At 45.1% G+C, this 20,574-nt stretch overlaps 1 protein-coding gene across 1 annotated transcript; it reads left to right on the plus strand.

The window, feature by feature from the left end:
* The first annotated feature begins 220 nt into the window (after positions 1-220).
* On the plus strand, positions 221-1,797 carry LOC125520985 (peroxidase 1-like). Its single transcript, XM_048686022.1, has 3 exons — positions 221-486; positions 614-1,045; positions 1,165-1,797. The coding sequence occupies exons 1-3, from the start codon at positions 259-261 to the stop codon at positions 1,573-1,575; spliced, it is 1,071 nt and encodes a 356-aa protein (XP_048541979.1). The 5' UTR covers positions 221-258; the 3' UTR covers positions 1,576-1,797.
* The last annotated feature ends 18,777 nt before the right edge of the window (positions 1,798-20,574 follow it).

The following is a 20,574-nucleotide window of genomic DNA, read 5'->3' on the forward strand; positions in this document are numbered from 1 at the left end:
AGAACATTGTTCTACCTTGGCCGGAGAGAAGGCTTTGATCATCACACATGGGCTGGCTTTAGCATCTCAGGGAGCATGTTGATATGGCCACAAAGACGAAGAAGAAGAAAATCAAGCATATGGCACGCACCGCTTGTGCAGCGCCGAGCTTTTGCACCTGTTTTGACAGACTTGCCCTTCCAAACACCCCAGTATGCTATATATAAACCCATGAGATCCAGAAACAGGAGTCACCAAGGCTAGACACAAGCAACTGAAATGAGCTCCCTTTCCATGAAGTGCATGCTCTTCACCTCGGCGGTCACCGTTGCCCTTGCCCTTTTCCCAGTTGCCACTGTCGGCGCCGGCCTGAAAGTCGGATTCTACAGCAAGAGCTGCCCATCGGCAGAGAACCTGGTGCAGCAGGCGGTGGCTGCTGCCTTCAAGAACAACACCGGTGTCGCCGCTGGCCTCATCCGGTTGCACTTCCACGACTGTTTTGTCAAGGTACGTGTGTTCATGGCATTTAGTTTCTTATATCTGCACTGTCAACACAAGATAAGCCTGAACTGCATATGCAATATTTGCGAGGTGCTCTACTGTCGTACTAAACATAATTACAACATGGCAACAGGGTTGTGATGGCTCAGTCCTGATCGACTCGACAGCAAACAACACCGCCGAGAAAGACGCGCCCCCCAACAAGCCCAGCCTCCGTGGGTTCGAGGTGATCGACACTGCAAAGAAGGCCATCGAGGCGAAATGCCCCAAAACGGTCTCGTGCGCGGACATCCTCGCCTTCGCCGCCCGTGACAGCATCGCGCTAGCAGGAAATGTTACCTACAAGGTGCCCGCCGGGCGCCGCGACGGCAGGATTTCCACCAACGCGAGCGCCCTCAGCAACCTACCCTCGCCGCTCTCAACGGCGGCCGAGCTGGTCGGCAACTTCACCCTCAAGAACCTCACGGCCGAGGACATGGTCGTCCTCTCCGGTGCGCACACCATAGGCGTCTCCCGCTGCTCGTCCTTCACAAACAGGCTATATGCCTTCAGCAACACCAGCCAGGTATAATACAATGGTGTTCAAAACTGCCGCCAGATGTCAGACATTTTCCTTTTGGACATTATTATGCTATGCGTCCAGTATCTCCCATTTCTCTAATATGGTGATTGATTTACTGCCAGGTTGATCCTACGATGAGCTCGGCCTACGCCTTCCTGCTGAAAAGCATATGCCCTGCCAACAGCAGCCAGTTCTTCCCAACCACGACGACGGATATGGACATCATCACCCCGACGCTGCTGGACAACAAGTATTACGTGGGTCTGACCAACAACCTGGGCCTGTTCACGTCGGACCAGGCGTTGCTCACGAACTCGACTCTGAAAGCATCGGTCGACGCGTTTGTCAAAAGCGAGAAGAGTTGGAAGAGCAAGTTTGTCAAGTCCATGGTGAAGATGGGGGACATCGAGGTGCTGACAGGAACGCAGGGGGAGATAAGGCTCAGCTGCAGGGTCATAAACAAGGGGAGCGCTGGTCTTGAGATCAATGATGGACCCGACTCTGCTGAATTCGCTGGAATAGCGACGAGCTAGTGGCTGTTTAGGTCCTTGATTTGACAAAGAAAACAAGCATGCAGAACAACTGAAGGGAAGAAAATGTCGTCCTGCTTTTTTTTTTTGTTTGTATTTTTCCGTCTGTTTCTTAGTTTTTCTTGTAACGATGCAAGAGAAAGGTTTTTGTTATTACAATGTTGCGCATGGGAATAGTGTGTTGTGAATTTCACCAAGATGACAATGGAATGTTTTGTCCTTTTAGTTACGTGTTCTAAATTCAAGAAATGGACGAGATGATGGAGAAGGTTACTTTCAGAAAATATGGACAACGTCATACTCCACACTTGAGTGACAAAATTAATACTACGAGATATGGCCAACTTCGACATAATGGACTGACACTTCCATAAATTAACGTGATTCTAATCTAGCAAAACAGAAGTTTCATCGATTCTAAATAAAAAAATTCAATTAAGCCAGCAAAATACTTACAACATTTCGAGCAGTATCCAGGAAAAAAGGTCTGTAGAGGATGACAAACGGTCTTCGGCAACGAGTGACTATCTCACTTGTCCAAACTGATTGATTCATCCTTTTGTGGGAATGAATCTGACAGTAAATTCCTTTTTCTACATAAGAATCTGACAGAAAGTAGAAGGGTAGTGATGGAGGAACTATGAGTGTGCAGTGGGCTTAAATGGGAGTACACACGAGGATTTACTCAGGTTCAGCCCCTAATGATGGAGTGAGTACTCTACTCCTGTCACACCTGATATGTTTAGACTATTGCAACGTCTAAGACGGTGATCACTCATCCGGACCCTCCTGTGGGCCGGCCCATTACCACACGTGAAGGGGTCATTCAAGACTCAACAGCATTTTTTTGGTCATTTTGGAGCCTTCCATCTGGTTTTAGGATTGCCTCAAAAAAAAAAATCTGGTTTTAGGAAGGTTTCATTCGGTTTTTTCTTTCCTTTTTCCCTATCTTTTAAGTATCGGTTTTCCTTGTTTTCCTTCTGTTTTTCCTTTTCTTTTCTTTCCTGTTTGCTTTTTCTTCTTCGTTATTTTTTTCTATTATGTTTTTCTTGTTCTTCTATTTTCTTCCTTTCGCTATTTTTTTTTCAAAAATACACGAATTTCAAAAAAGTTAAATAATTAAAAGAAATGATTTTTCAAAATATGCTCGAGATTACAAAAGGGTTCACGTTTTAAAATTTGTTCGTATTTTTTCTTAAAATGCTTGACTTTCCTTAATTTGTTCGCAATTCAAAAAGTCAAGTTTTTAAATGTTTGGAATTTGAAAATATGTTCATAATTTCAAGAAATTTCACAGGTTTCAAAAACTGTTCATGACTTTCAAAAAATGTTCACGAACATTATTTTTATTCGTGTGAACATTTACTGAATTTGTGAACTTTTTCTGAATTCAAGAATATTTTTAAAATTATTGAATATTTTTCTTTCATGAAGTTTTCTAAATTCACGAACAGTTTTTTGTATTCACTTGAACATTTTTTGAACTCATGAATAAGTTTCGAATCCGTGAACATTTTTTCAACTTCCCTAACATCTTTTGAATTCATGAACCTTTTCCAAATTCATGGACGATTTTGAGTTCGTGAATCTTTTTTTTAACTTCATCCCCCTCCCCCCCCCCCCCCCCCCCCCCCAAATTTGCGATTTTTTTCTCAAATTCATGAACATTTCTTGAGCTGGCAATTTTGCCGGTATTCACATTTTTTATCGAACTCATGAATATTTTTTAATTGAAATGAAATCCCACAAAAATAAAAAATCAAAAAATGTGCTCGCTCGCTAGCTTTGCTTTAGGTGAGCTCGAGGTTGGGTTGGGCGCTTGTTTTATAGCTCGCTTTGCAGCGCGAGAGAAAACGCAGGCAAAGTGTGATGGCCATTGTGGCTCTGGGTGGCATATAAAATAAAAAATGTTATTTCTTAAGATGTTTTTGTTAGTGTAACGAACGTGCTTGATAATTTTCATGCGAAATGGGATAGCAATACTTCATCGTAAAAAAACAGAAATAAGTATAACATTTGGAGATAATATATGGCGTTCTGTTGTATTTGGCACATGTGTGCCATATAAGCAAAACTGTCACACATCTACTTTCTTCACTTTAAATACATGCATACATTAACACTCTTTCTCCTTCCATGTGCATTTCTCCTAATTATATGCATACACTAGAGGACAAAAAAATGATGTCATTCTAGATTATCTTTATTTCAAAACTTCAAAATGTTTTGTAGCCTAAACCATCGATCCGATGTAAAAGTTGTTTTTACATAAAAGATTCGTCGCGGCGAGATCTTCGAAACTAGATCCCATGTTGGCATGTTCCAATGATTTTTTTCAGACAAAATTTACCACGCCTACCATACCCATTATATGCATGTTACCGTGCTATTTCCATATAAATTATCGAAGGCATAAAAATGGTTCACCAACCATATATTACCATGTTGTATTCATATAAATTATCGGGCCTGCGGTTCTTATATTATCATGTTGTTTTTAGGTTTGTGGTTCGTATATTACCGTGCTCTTTGATCAATGTTATATCGGCGCTTGTACATGAGTTGTCAGTCGCGGTTCGTATTTACCATGATGTTTTCATATAAGTTACCTGGGGTATGTTTTAAATATTTTTTCGCTTGATCAAAGTTACCGTGGTGTTTGTACGTAGGTATGTGATGTGTATATAACCATGCTATTTACACAAAATTTACAGGAGTATGTTTTCAACAATTTCCCCATCGAGTCAAATATTACCATGATATTTGTACGTAAGTTAGTATCAGGTATGTGATGGGTATATTACTATACTACTTACACAGAAGTTACTTGGGGTCTTTTCAACAATTTGTTGCTCCAGATCAAATTTACCGCAGTGTTTGTACCTAAATTATTAAGATTGTGGTGTGTGATTTACTATGCTATTTACATACAAAAGTTATCAGTGTATTTTTCAACCACTTTTTACTACTCTTCTCCAAATCAAAACTATTACCGTGCTATTTACACATAAGTTCTTGGGTATATTTTTAACAACTTCATCCACCCGAATCAAACGTATCATAGTCTTTTTGTGTAACTTATCAGATCTGCGATGCGTATATTACCATACTACTTATACAAAATTTACCAACGATATGTTCCCGACAACTTTTTTCATGGGTCAAAGCTACCATACCGTTTTTGCGTAAGTTATTGTGTCTACAGTAAATACATTACCGTGCTATTTACCTAGAACTTATTGGGGTTAATGTTCTTCAACCGAAAAAACTTAGGGTCAAAAAGTTACCATGCTGTTTGAACGAGAGTTATCAGGTCTTCGGTGGGTAAATCATCATGTTATTTACACATAAATTACCGAGGGTACGCTTTTCAACAACTTCATCCGGATCAAAGTTATCATGATGTTTGTGCTTAAGTTGTCAAGTTTGTGGTACGTATATTACCATGATGTTTACACAAAATTTACCGAGGGTACGTTTCCAACAACTTTTTTCCCTAGATGTTAACGCAATGTTTTTGTGTAAGTTATCATGTCTGTAGTATGTATACTACCATGCTATTTGAATAGAAGTTAGCGAGACATGCTTTTCAATTTTTCTCCTTACATAGAAGCTATCACTAACATATTTTTCAACACATTTTTCCTCCTTGGTCAATATTACCGTGGTGTTTGTAAGTAGTATTTATTCCCGGCCTCGTCTCCGCCTGCATAGCCTCCTCCCACGGCCGCTTGGTCATCGATGTCGCTGCCGCCACTCCCACCCTTCCCCTCCTCGCCTCCGTTTGTCTTCATGGCTAAAATCAAATTATCCCCATTTTTCATGTCATGTTGATATGTTTCGACGATCTTTTTTTATCGAAAGTTATCTCGCATGGGCTGCATGAGTTATCTGCATATATGGCATGTAAGTTATCATGTTATTTACACGAAAAGTTACCGGAGGTATGTTTTCAACAACTTTTTCCCTCTGGTCAATGTTATCGTGGTGTTTCTATCCAAGTTATCAGATCTACTGATTGTATATTACCATACTATTTACAAAAGTTATCGAGTGCATGTTTTTAACAACCCCCCCCCCCTCAAAGTTAACATGGAGTTATCAACTATGCGGTTCGTATATTATCATGTTATTTACACTTACCGGAGTTGTTTTCAACAAGTTTTTTCCTCAAGGTCACAGTTACCACGGTATTTGTATCTAAGTTATTAGTTCTTTGGTGCATATATCACCATATTATGTAAACAAAAGTTTTTGAGTGCACATGTTTGAACAAAATTTTATCTGGTCGAACTTATTGTGGTGTTTGTATGAAGTTATCAGGTCTACGGTTTGTGTACATAAGTTACCAGGTATAAGGTGTGTATACTACAGGGCGGAGCTTCTTTAAGGCAAAACTGGGTTGTGGCCCGCCCAGGATTTGTGCTCTTTTATTTCAACTATGCATCAGAAGCCAACCCAGCCCACCACCTGTAGTACTAAGCAGCAGGTTTAGATGATCAGGCCAAGCCAGAATACTCTCTCCTCATGGTAACTGACGACATGTATGTAGCAACACCAGATTCAACGAGCACTGCTGGCTGCTGAGCCCCATATGTACTTTTCTTTTCTCCTAAAATGCACATTTATCAATCAATGCCAATTTCCCTCGAGTTGTCAGCTATTTATAACACTTTGAATACTCTGAAATTCAATCAATTGATGAAAAAACCCGGATAGTATGGTTGAGAATCTTAAAACTTTTGGTACTCTCCTTTGAGTTGGCCCGCCTAGTATTTTCTTCGAAGCTCCGCCACTGGTATACTACCATGTTGTTTACGCATAAATTACCACATTATGCTTTCAATAGCTTTTCTTCAGATCAAAACTACCACTGCAAAACACCACATTAATTTTTTCCCTTTCCATCTTCACACATGAAAGAAAAATAGTAGTGATGAGAAAAAACAGTAGCATTTCGGCGGACGAGGCAGAGCAGCAGGGTGGTAGAGGCAAGCGCCGGCCAAGGGGAGTTGACCCTGCTAGAGTGATTCAGTGTAGAGCTTGACTTGACCGACCAAAGGCCACTAGAGTAGATAAGAAAAGTGCAAGAGAGAGTACTAATTTTGCTTGACTTGAGACTTGACCGAACAAAGTCCTCTTTAACCTAGGACTAGCATCCAATGGCTTGACTTGATCATATTATGTTACTTGAAGAAAGACAGTGCTGAAGTTGAACACAAACAAACAAGCAAGCCAAACTAAAGGGAGAAACGCGTTGGATACTCTGCTCTGCACTAGTTTGTGGTGTGTCTGGAACGTTCCGATGCATTCATTCATCGACTGTGATCGTTCAATGTGGGTTAGTTGGTGAGCATTAAACGTGAGGAGGTGGACAGATTATGTAAACTGCCACTAGAGGCTGTCGGTGAACAAGGAAAACCATATTGGCATAAACACAAGCAGATCGCAGGCATGTAGGCAGACATGAACTGACCTGGTGGTGGGTGCTGGAATTGCACTTGCCTCCAATTCCATCGCGCGAGAGGAGAGCACGCCAGCCAGCCGAGGGCGAACTGGACTGGAGCACGCCAGCATGCGAGAGAAGAGGATGTCGGACGACTAGGCGCATACTAGACTGGAGCACGCCATCGCGCAAGAGGAGAGGGCGCCAGCCGGCGAGCGGCACACTGGACTGCTGTTGGGTTTCGTAGTAATTTCAAAAAATTTCCTACGCACACGCAAGATCATGGTGATGCATAGCAACGAGAGGGGGAGAGTGTGATCTACGTACCCTTGTAGATAGACAACGGAAGCGTTAACTTGGTTGATGTAGTCGTACGTCTCCACGGCCCGACCGATCAAGCACCGAAACTATGGCACCTCCGAGTTCTAGCACACGTTCAGCTCGATGACGATCCCCGGACTCCGATCCAGCAAAGTGTCGGGGAAGAGTTCCGTCAGCACGACGGCATGGTGACGATCTTGATGTTCTACTGTTGCAGGGCTTCGCCTAAGCACCGCTACAATATTATCGAGGACTATGGTGGAAGGGGGCACCGCACACGGCTAAGAATATGATCACGTGGATCAACTTGTGTCTCTAGGGGTGCCCCTTGCCTCCGTATATATAGGCTCAAAAGGTGGGGGGGCTGGCCGGCCAAGAGGAGGCGCGCCAGGAGGAGTCCTACTCCCTCCGGGAGTAGGACTCCCCCCTTTCCTAGTTGGAATAGGATTCGCGGAGGGGGGAAAAGAGGAGAGAGAGGAGGAAGGGGGGCCGGCCCCCTCTCCTTGTCCTATTCGGACCAAGGGGGGGGAGGGGCGCGCGGACCATCTATAGCCACGTCTCCTCTCTTCCACTAAGGCCCACTAAGGCCCATATACCTCCCGGGGGGTTCCGGTAACCTCCCGGTACTCCGGTAAAATCCCGATTTCACCCGGAACACTTCCGATATCCAATCATAGGCTTCCAATATATCAATCTTTATGTCTCGACCATTTCGAGACTCCTCGTCATGTCCGTGATCACATCCGGGACTCCGAACAAACTTCGGTACATCAAAACTCATAAACTCATAATATAACTGTCATCGAAACCATAAGCGTGCGGACCCTACGGTTCGAGAACAATGTAGACATGACCGAGACATGTCTCCGGTCAATAACCAATAGTGGAACCTGGATGCTCATATTGGCTCCTACATATTCTACAAAGATCTTTATCGGTCAGACCGCATAACAACATACGTTGTTCCCTTTGTCATCGGTATGTTACTTTCCCGAGATTCGATCGTCGGTATCTCAATACCTAGTTCAATCTCGTTACCAGCAAGTCTCTTTACTCGTTCCGTAATACATCATCTGACAACTAACTCATTAGTTGCAATGCTTGCAAGGCTTTATGTGACGTGCATTACCGAGAGGGCCCAGAGATACCTCTCCGACAATCGGAGTGACAAATCCTAATCTCGAAATACGCCAACCCAACATGTACCTTTGGAGACACCTGTAGAGCACCTTTATAATCACCCAGTTACGTTGTGACGTTTGGTAGCACACAAAGTGTTCCTCCGGCAAACGGGAGTTGCATAATCTCATAGTCATAGGAACATGTATAAGTCATGAAGAAAGCAATAGCAACATACTAAACGATCGGGTGCTAAGCTAATGGAATGGGTCATGTCAATCAGATCATTCACCTAATGATGTGATCCCATTAATCAAATAACAACTCTTTGTCCATGGTTAGGAAACATAACCATCTTTGATTAACGAGCTAGTCAAGTAGAGGCAAAGTAGTGACACTCTGTTTGTCTATGTATTCACACATGTATTATGTTTCCGGTTAATACAATTCTAGCATGAATAATAAACATTTATCATGATATAAGGAAATAAATAATAACTTTATTATTGCCTCTAGGGCATATTTCCTTCAGTCTCCCACTTGCACTAGAGTCAATAATCTAGTTCACATCGCCATGTGATTCAACACTAAGAGTTCACATCACCATGTGATTAACACCCATAGTTCACATTGTCATGTGACCTATACCCAAAGGGTTTACTAGAGTCAATAATCTAGTTCACATTATTTATGTGATTAACACCCAAAGAGTACTAAGGTGTGATCATGTTTTGCTTGTGAGATAATTTTAATCAACAGGTCTGTCACATACAGATCCGTAAGTATTTTGCGAATTCTATGTCTACAATGCTCTGCATGGAGCTACTCTAGCTAATTGCTCCCACTTTTAATGTGTATCTAGATCGAGACTTAGAGTCATCCAGATCTATGTCAAAACTTGCATCGACGTAACTTTTTACGAAGAACCTTTTGTCACCTCCATAATTGAGAAATATTTCCTTATTCCACTAAGGATAATTTTGACCAATGTCCAGTGATCTACTCTTAGATCATTATTGTACTCCCTTGCTTAACAGAGTGTAGGGTATACAATAGATCTGGTACACATCATGGCATACTTTATAGAACCTATGGCTGAGGCATAGGGAATGACTTTCATTCTCTTTCTATCTTCTGCCGTGGTCGGGCTTTGAGTCTTACTCAATTTCATACCTCATAACACAGCCAAGAACTCTTTCTTTGACTGTTCCATTTTTGAACTACTTCAAAATATTGTCAAGGTATGTACTCATTGAAAAAACTTATCAAGCGTCTTGATCTATCTCTATAGATTTTGATGCTTAATATGTAAGCAGCTTCACCGAGGTCTTTCTTTGAAAAACTTCTTTAAGAACACTCCTTTATGCTTTGCAGATTAATTCTACATTATTTCCGATCAACAATATGTCATTCACATATACTTATCAGAAATGCTGTAGTGCTCCCACTCACTTTCTTGTAAATACAGGCTTCATCGCAAGTCTGTATAAAACTATATGCTTTGATCAACTTATCAAAGCGTATATTCCAACTCCGAGATGCTTGCACCAGTCCATAGATGGATCGTTGGAGCTTGCATATTTTGTTAGCACCTTTAGGATTGACAAAACCTTCTGGTTGTATCATATACAACTCTTCTTTAATAAATCTATTAAGGAATGCCGTTTTGTTTATCCATTTGCCAGATTTCATAAAATGCGGCAATTGCTAACATGATTCAGACAGACTTAAGCATAGATACGAGTGAGAAACTCTCATCGTAGTCAACACCTTGAACTTGTCGAAAACCTTTTGCGACAATTCTAGCTTTGTAGATAGTAACACTACTATCAGCGTCCGTCTTCCTCTTGAAGATCCATTTATTCTCAATTGCTTGCCGATCAGTGGGAAAGTCAACCAAAGTTCATACTTTGTTCTCATACATGGATCCCATCTCAGATTTCATGGCTTCAAGCCATTTTGCGGAATCTGGGCTCACCATCGCTTCTTCATAGTTCGTAGGTTCGTCATGGTCAAGTAGCATGACCTCCAGAACAGGATTACCGTACCACTCTGGTGCGGATCTCACTCTGGTTTACCTACGAGATTCGGTAGTAACTTGATCTGAAGTTACATGATCATCATCATTAGCTTCCTTACTAATTGGTGTAGTAGTCACAGGAACAGATTTCTGTGATGAACTACTTTCCAATAAGGGAGAAGGTACAATTACCTTATCAAGTTCTACTTTCCTCCCACTCACTTGTTTCGAGAGAACCTCCTTCTCTAGAAAGGATCCATTCTTAGCAACAAATGTCTTGCCTTCGGATCTATGATAGAAGGTGTACCCAACAGTAAATTTTTGGGTATCCTATGAAGACACACTTTTCCGATTTGGGTTTGAGCTTATCAGGATGAAACTTTTTCACATAAGCATTGCAACCCCAAACTTTAAGAAACGACAACTTTGGTTTCTTGCCAAACCACAGTTCATACGGTGTCGTCTCAACAGATTTAGATGGTGCTCTTTTAACATGAATGCAGCTGTCTCTAATGCATAACCCCAAAACGATAGTGGTAGATTGGTAAGAGACATCATAGATTGCACTATATCCAATAAAGTACGGTTATGACGTTCGGACACACCATTATGCTGAGGTGTTCCATGTGGCATGAGTTTGTGAAACTATTCCACATTGTTTTAATTGAAGACCAAACTCGTAACTCAAATATTTGTCTCCGTGATCAGATTGTAGAAACTTTATTTTCTTGTCACGATGATTTTCCACTTCACTCTGAAATTCTTTGAACTTTTCAAATGTTTCAGACTTATGTCTCATCAAGTAGATATACCCATATCTGCTCAAATCATCTGTGAAGTTCAGAAAATAACGATACTTGCCGTGAGCTTTAACACTCATCGGACCGCATACATCAGTATGTATTATTTCCAATAAGTCAGTTGCTCGCTCCGGAGAACGGAGTCTTAGTCATCTTGCCCATGAGGCATGGTTCGCAAGCATCAAGTGATTCATAATCAAGTGATTCCAAAATCCCATCAGCATGGAGTTTCTTCATGCGCTTTACACCAATATGACCTAAACGGCAGTGCTACAAATAAGTTGCACTATCATTATTAACTTTGCATCTTTTGGCTTCAATATTATGAATATGTGTATCACTACAATCGAGATCCAACAAACCATTTTCATTGGTGTGTATGACCATAGAAGGTTTTATTCATGTAAACAGAACAACAATTGTTCTCTAACTTAAATGAATAACCGTATTGCAATAAAGATGATCAAATCATATTCATGCTCAACACAAACACCAAATAACACTTATTTAGGTTCAACACTAATCTCGAAAGTATAGGGAGTCTGCGATGATGATCATATCAATCTTGGAACCACTTCCAACACACATCATCACTTCACCCTTAACTAGTCTCTGTTTATTCTGCAACTCCCGTTTCGAGTTACTAATCTTAGCAACTGAACTAGTATCAAATACTGAGGGGTTGCTATAAACACTAGTAAAGTACACATCAATAACATGTATATCAAATATACTTATGTTCACTTTGCCATCCTTCTTATCTGCCAATCACATGGGGTAGTTCCGCTTCCAGTGACCAGTCCCTTTGCAGTAGAAACACTTAGTATCAGGCTTAGGACCAGACTTGGGCTTCTTCACTTGAGCAGCAACTTGCTTGCTGTTCTTCTTGAAGTTCCCCTTCTTCCCTCTTCCCTTTTCTTGAAACTAGTGGTCTTGTCTACCATCAACACTTGATGTTTTTCTCGATTTCTACCTTCGTCAATTTCCGCATTACGAAGAGCTTGGGAATCATTTCCGTTATCCCTTGCATATCATAGTTCATCACGAAGTTCTACTAACTTGGTGATGGTGACTAGAGAATTCTGTCAATCACTATCTTATCTGGAAGATTAACTCCCACTTGATTCAAGCGATTGTAGTACTCAGACAATCTGAGCACATGCTCACTAGTTGAGCGATTCTCCTCCATCTTTTAGCTATAGAACTTGTTGGAGACTTCATATCTCTCAACTCGGGTATTTGCTTGAAATATTAACTTCAACTCCTGGAACATCTCATATGCTCCATGACGTTCAAAACGTCTTTGAAGTCCCGATTCTAAGCCATTAAGCATGGTGCACTAAACTATCAAGTAGTCATCATATTGAGCTAGCCAAACGTTCATAACATCTGCATCTGCTCCTGCAATAGGCCCGTCACCTAGCGGTGCATCAAGGACATAATTCTTCTGTGCAGCAATGAGGATAAATCTCAGATCACGGATCCAATCCGCATCATTGCTACTAACATCTTTCAACACAATTTTCTCTAGGAACATATCAAAATAAACACAGGGAATTAACAACGCGAGCTATTGATCTACAACATAATTTGCAAAATACTACCAGGACTAAGTTCATGATAAATTTAAGTTCAATTAATCATATTACTTAAGAACTCCCACTTAGATAGGCATCCCTCTAATCCTCTAAGTGATTACGTGATCCAAATTAACTAAACCATGTCCGATCATCACGTGAGATGGAGTTGTTTCATTGGTGAACATCGCTATGTTGATCATATCTGCTATATGATTCACGCTCGACCTTTCGGTCTCCATGTTCCGTGGCCATATCTGTATATGCTTGGCTCGTCAAGTATAACCTGAGTATTCTGCGTGTGCAACTATTTTGCACCCGTTGTATTTGAACGTAGAGCCTATCACACCCGATCGTCACGTGGTGTCTCAGCACGAATAACTTTCACAACGGTGCATACTCAGGGAGAACACTTCTTGATAATTAGTGAGAGATCATCTTATAATGCTACCGTCAATCAAAGCAAGATAAGATGCATAAAAGATAAACATCACATGCAATCAATATAACTGATATGATATGGCCAACATCATCTTGTGCTTGTGATCTCCATCTTCGAAGCACCGTCATGATCACCATCGTCACCGGCGCGACACCTTGATCTCCATCGTAGCATCGTTGTCGTCTCGCCAATCTTATGCTTCCACGACTATCGCTACCGCTTAGTGATAAAGTAAAGCATTACAACGCGATTGCATTGCATACAATAAAGCGACAACCATATGGCTCCTGCCAGTTGCCGATAACTCGGTTACAAAACATGATCATCTCATACAATAAAATTTAGCATCATGTCTTGACCATATCACATCACAACATGCCCTACAAAAACAAGTTAGATGTCCTCTACTTTGTTGTTGCAAGTTTTACGTGGCTGCTACGGGCTTAAGCAAGAACCAATCTTACCTACGCATCAAAACCACAACGATAGTTTGTCAAGTTGGTGTTGTTTTAACCTTCACAAGGACCGGGCGTAGCCACACTCGGTTCAACTAAAGTTGGAGAAACTGTCACCCGCTAGCCACCTTTGTGCAAAGCACGTCGGGAGAACCGGTCTCACGTAAGCGTACGCGTAATGTCGGTCCGGGCCGCTTCGTCCAACAATACCGCCGAACCAAAGTATGACATGCTGGTAAGCAGTATGACCTATATCGCCCACAACTCACTTGTGTTCTACTCGTGCATATAACATCAACACATAAAACCTAGGCTCGGATGCCACTGTTGGGTTTCGTAGTAATTTCAAAAATTTCCTACGCACACGCAAGATCATGGTGATGCATAGCAACGAGACGGGGAGAGTGTGATCTACGTACCCTTGTAGATCGACAACGGAAGCGTTAACTTGGTTGATGTAGTCGTACGTCTCCACGGCCCGACCGATCAAGCACCGAAACTATGGCACCTCCGAGTTCTAGCACACGTTCAACTCGATGACGATCCCCGGACTCCGATCCAGCAAAGTGTCGGGGAAGAGTTCTATCAGCACGACGGCGTGGTGACGATCTTGATGTTCTACTGTTGCAGGGCTTCGCCTAAGCACCGCTACAATATTATCGAGGACTATGGTGGAAGGGGGCACCGCACACGGCTAAGAATATGATCACGTGGATCAACTTGTGTCTCTAGGGGTGCCCCTTGCCTCCGTATATAAAGGCTCAAAAGGGGGGGGGCTGGCCGGCCAAGAGGAGGCGCGCCAGGAGGAGTCCTACTCCCTCCGGGAGTAGGACTCCCCCCCTTTCCTAGTTGGAATAGGATTAGCGGTGGGGGGAAAAGAGGAGAGAGAGGAGGAAGGGGGGCCGGCCCCCTCTCCTTGTCCTATTCGGACCAAGGGGGGGAGGGGCACGCGGCTCATCTATAGCCACCTCTCCTCTCTTCCACTAAGGCCCACTAAGGCCCATATACCTCCCGGGGGGTTCCGGTAACCTCCCGATACTCCGGTAAAATCCCGATTTCACCCGGAACACTTCCGATATCCAATCATAGGCTTCCAATATACCAATCTTTATTTCTCGACCATTTCGAGACTCCTCGTCATGTCCGTGATCACATCCGGGACTCCGAACAAACTTCGGTACATCAAAACTCATAAACTCATAATATAACTGTCATCGAAACCTTAAGCGTGCGGACCCTACGGTTCGAGAACAATGTAGACATGACCGAGACATGTCTCCGGTCAATAACCAATAGCGGAACCTGGATGCTCATATTGGCTCCTACATATTCTACGAAGATCTTTATCGGTTAGACCGCATAACAACATACGTTGTTCCCTTTGTCATCGGTATGTTACTTGCCCGAGATTCGATCGTCGGTATCTCAATACCTAGTTCAATCTCGTTACTGGCAAGTCTCTTTACTCGTTCCGTAATACATCATCTCACAACTAACTCATTAGTTGCAATGCTTGCAAGGCTTTATGTGATGTGCATTACCGAGAGGGCCCAGAGATACCTCTCCGACAATCGGAGTGACAAATCCTAATCTCGAAATACGCCAACCCAACATGTACCTTTGGAGACACCTGTAGAGCACCTTTATAATCACCCAGTTACGTTGTGACGTTTGGTAGCACACAAAGTGTTCCTCCGGCAAACGGGAGTTGCATAATCTCATAGTCATAGGAACATGTATAAGTCATGAAGAAAGCAATAGCAACATAGTAAACGATCGGGTGCTAAGCTAATGGAATGGGTCATGTCAATCAGATCATTCACCTAATGATGTGATCCCGTTAATCAAATAACAACTCTTTGTCCATGGTTAGGAAACATAACCATCTTTGATTAACGAGCTAGTCAAGTAGAGGCATACTAGTGACACTCTGTTTGTCTATGTATTCACACATGTATTATGTTTCCGGTTAATACAATTCTAGCATGAATAATAAACATTTATCATGATATAAGGAAATAAATAATAACTTTATTATTGCCTCTAGGGCATATTTCCTTCAACTGCAGCATGCCATCACGCAAGAGGAATGGAGCACGCGTTGTTCCTCTCCATAGTCGGACAGGGAAAGTCTGCCAGCGGTGGAATGATTAGGATGCGCGACGACCGCGGCATGGTGTGACGTGGTCAGCCTACGGCAGCAGCAGCACCTGAGGAGGTTGCCGCTAGAGCGTGGCGGGGAAGGGAAGCAGCGGTACTATTATCAGAGGTCGTGGATGGAGGAGGTCGCGAGGTTCCTATGCATTGAGCGATCGGGATCGAAGGGCAGTCAGGTGGTTAGGTCGTTTTGCAATCTGCCACACAGTTGTCAAATACATATTTCGTTTTTTTTTGCACAAGTCAAAATGCTTATGCTTTCCTTTTAAAAATTTACAGGTAGCATTTGGGTGTAACAATGAACACATTTGTTTTGTCAAAAAAATATTAACATTTGTAAAAAAACATTTTTAATGCACATGAGCCGAATTGGATTTCCGCTAGCCAGCGACCTATTTAAAACTTTGCAAAATATACGTGCGCGTGCGTGCAGCTCCACGAAAGTGTCCCCAGTTCGTTCCCAAACCGCCAAACCCTAATTGCCAATCATCTTACAGACTGCGGCGACGACCTTCTGCTCGGCGGTCACAACCACCGGTTGAAGCTGGTGCCCTCACCGTCGTAAACCCTCGGTTCCGCCCTCATTCGATGTGTTGTGCTGCCCTCGTCCAGAAACCGTAGTCGGCGCCGCCGACTGCCCCAATTTTCTCGTCCCTTACTCTTCCGCCGCCGTAGGGCCTTCATCCTCCTTCCCGCCGGCTAAGGTAAGGCCAATGCCCAGATCCCTACCTTACCCTTGTTGATCGAGTTCAACAGTCCGGTTCTTACCAAAGATATGAATTGAGTCATGTTCTGGGGTGTTGGAGAAATGGAGAGCGCTCTAGTTACTTCTTTGGGGTACTAGTTAGATTATGCCTGCAGCTTCCCTTTACCGAAAAAGGCTTTCGCCCCGCTTTATATATAAAGCAAACTGCCCAAGCCAAGCATCCAACAAGGTTCACACACACACACACACAAGTCTCACACACAAAGAAGTAGCCAAGGGTTGGTGCTGAGGGCACAACTCAACAAGCCCTGAAAACAGAAAAACTCTCACACACAGTAGCCCAAACAACGGGACTAGTCGGGTTCCGGAGGAGGAGGCGGCAGCGGTGGCGCCATGCGGAAGGCCATCGAACGAAGGTCGGCGAGGAGAGTGTTGATGACGTCCCGGTCCTATGGGCTGCTAAGCGGCCGCCAGAGCTACAAGTAACCACACATTTTGAAGATTGCGTCAGTCGCACGTCGAAGAGGAACTTTTTGAATGACAAGCTTATTGTGTATGGTCCAAAGCGTCCAGGCAAGACCCCAACGCAGAACCATCTAATATGGCGGTGGCGGAGGGGGGAGCCGTGGATTTCAGCAAGCAGGTCAGGGAAGTTGGTGTTGCACCACTGTCCACCGACCATCTCATGGAAATAGGACCAAAGAAACTGGGCTGTGGAGCAAGAGAAGAAGATGTGGTTAGCATCCTCCACCGTGCCGCACAGGGGGCAGATCCCATCCCCAGGTCCATTGCGCTTAAGGACTTCAACCCCAGACGGGAGGCGTCCCCGGATCCACTGCCATAAGAAGATCCTGATTTTCAGGGGTAGACGGATGTCCCAAATCACGCTAAAGGGCTCGGGGGCCGATGAGGGGGCGATGGCCGAGTAGAGGGACTTAGTGGAAAATCGGCCGGAGGGCTCCAGTCGCCACGAGATGGAGTCAGGGGCGCCCTCGACATCCATCGGGAGAAGGGCGATGACCTGGAGAAGGGAATCCCATGGGGCCACCTCAAGTGGGCCAAAGGGGCGATGGAAGGCGAGGCACCCTAAGTCAATAAGGGCCATCTCGACAGAGACCCGAGGGTCCACCGCAATGGCAAAGAGCTCCGGAAATCGCGCGGCCAGGGGGAGGTTGCCGATCCACCGGTCAAACCAGAACAAGGTCGAGGATGCGGATCCAACCGAGATGGACGTGCCGATGCGGAGCACCGGTAGCAGCTGGATCACAGCCTGCCAGACCTGGGAACCACCAGACCGCTGACAGAATGCGAGTGGTTGGCCCTGAAGGTACCTGTTCCGGATGATGGTGAGCCAAAGGCCTCCTTCCCCACTGGCGATTTGCCAGAGCCATCGGGTCAGGAGAGCAATGTTCATGCGCCCAGAGGACAAGATCCCAAGGCCTCCATGGTCCTTGGGTTTGCAAATATCGGGCCAACTCACCATATGGTATTTCTGCTTATCACCCTTGCCAGCCCAGAAGAATCTGGATTGGTATTTGGCGATCTCCTGATGGAGCGTCTCATGAAGGCTATAGAAGCTCATGAGGAACCAAAAAGGCTGGCAAGCGAGGAGTTGATGAGGATCACACGAGCGGCCTTCGACAACCACCGCCCTTTCCATGGCTCAACCCGGTGCTGCATCCGGGTCACCGTGGGGCGAAGGTCAGCAACGGTGAGGCGCGAGTCACTAATGGGTGTCCCCAAGTAGGTCGTGGGGAAAGAACCCAGCCGACAATTCAGTCGGTCAGCTATATCCTCAGCTTCCACCGGAGTGTACCCAAGAATCACCACTTCGCTCTTATCGAAGTTGATTGTGAGCCCCGACATCTGTTGGAAGCACAGGAGGAGGAACTTCAGGTTAGCGATGTCCTGAACAGTGCCCTCCACCATTACTATGGTATCGTCCGCATATTGCAGGAGGGAGATCCCTCCCCTTCCTACCAGATGGGGGACAATGCCTCGAATATGGCCAGCAGTTTGGCCTTATCTAGGATAATAGCAAGGGCATCAACCACCATGTTGAACAAGAACGGCGAGAACGGGTCGCCGGGAAGTAGGGGCCGATCTCTCCGTTAATGTTCACAGCGGTCCGACCGCAAGAGACGAGTTGCATAACTCGGGTCACCCACCGGTCTTCGAAGCCCTTACAGAGCAGAACTTCTCGAAGGAAAGGCCAGTGGACCGTGTCGTATGCTTTGTGGAAGTCGAGCTTCAGAAAGACCGCACGCTGGAGTTTGGTCCAGACCTCGTGCAAGACTTCGTGGAAGACCAACACCCCATCCAGAATAAATCGTCCTTGAATGAAGGCGGATTGGTTGGGGTGGGTAACCAAGTCAGCAAGAAGGGTCACCCTATTGGCGTACCCTTTGGCCAGGATCCGGAATATCTCATTGATCACAGTGATAGGCCGAAACTGGTGAATATCGGAGGCACCCGGGACCTTGGGGATGAGGGTAACTATCCCATAGTTGAGATGCCCAAGGTCCATGGACCCCGAGTAGAACTCCTCGAAAAGGGCGATGACTTCCGGCTTGATGGTCTGCCAAAATGTTTTGAAGAACGTCACTGGAAGGCCATCCGGACCCGGGGCCAAGGAGGGGTTCATCCCCTTAATGGAAGTGAAGACCTCGTCTTCGGCGAAGGGGGCTACCAAGGCCGAGACAAACTGGTTAGACGACCAAGTGTCGGGAGCCAGGCTAGCCCCACCCCGAGGGGTGGGGGAGAAAAGGGCTTTATAAAAGCCATCGACGTGGGTGTCCGAGGGGTGGATGAGAGGGGTATCCCCATCCCACAAGCAATGGATGGAGTTCCGCCGCCGCCGCCCATTAGCAATCGCCTGAAAGTAGGCGGTGTTGGCGTCGCCTCGGAGCACCCACCGTTGGGTACCGCGAAGCCTCTAGTAAGCATATTCATCTGTGTAGATGGTCGAGAGCTGGTCTTCTAGATCATATCTCAGCATACATTCATCCGGGGAGATCTCGAAGGTGTCGGCGCAGGCGTCCAAGGCTTGGATAGCCGACAGGAGGGCCCTCTTGCACTAGCAAAGGCCATGGGCAAGGTTAGTGCCCCATCCTTTCATGAATTGGCGGGCGAGCTTGGCACAGAACTGCCACGAGTCGATGGCGGACATGGTGCGGTGCGGGGAAGAGCGAGCGGAGATCCACCTCGCGACGACCGCCTCTCGAAAGCCGGCCTGATTGAGCCAGAAGAGCTCAAACCGGAAGCGAGGTAGGATGGGGGGCGCTCGTCATTGGTGGAGAGAAGGAGAGGGACATGGTCAGACCCGATTCGGGTAATTGCACGAAGCGAGGCCAAGGTGCACCTAAGCTCCCACTCCGGGGGAACTAGGACGCGATCCAGGACGGATTGCATCGGGTCTACTTGCCGGTTTGTCCAGGTGAACCGGGCACCCGTCCGTTCTAGCTCACGGAGGCCGAGTTCCGCAATACAATCATTGAACAACTGCATCCGGGGGAGGTTGATCCGGTCATTATTCTTCTCATCCGGGGAGCGGATGAGGTTAAAGTCTCTGCCCATGACTACAGGGAGGGGGGAGTTGGAGATCTTCTGTTGTAACTCAACAAGGAAGGCCGGGGAGCGGCGGTGGTCCTCCGGTCCATACACGATCACGATATCCCATTTGAAGTTGAGTGCATGCTCAAAGATCTCCATACTAACGAAGAATTCTCCCCGGTCCATGCCGCCCACCTCGAAGGTGGCATCCTTTACCCCTAAAAGTATGCCACCCGAGTGCCCCATGGTCCCACTAGAAAGGAGCCAATGCCAGGTGAAGAGGTGAGGACTAAGACAATCAAGTTCGTGGAGGGAGAACTCAGTGCGCATAATTTCCTGGATGGCAATGATGTCGATGTGTTCGTCGCGCATGTACTCGATGAGTTGGTGGCGTCGGCCATCATGGC

The sequence above is a fragment of the Triticum urartu genome, chromosome 7 (assembly GCF_003073215.2).
Source record: "Triticum urartu cultivar G1812 chromosome 7, Tu2.1, whole genome shotgun sequence".
Classification (NCBI taxonomy): domain Eukaryota; kingdom Viridiplantae; phylum Streptophyta; class Magnoliopsida; order Poales; family Poaceae; genus Triticum; species Triticum urartu.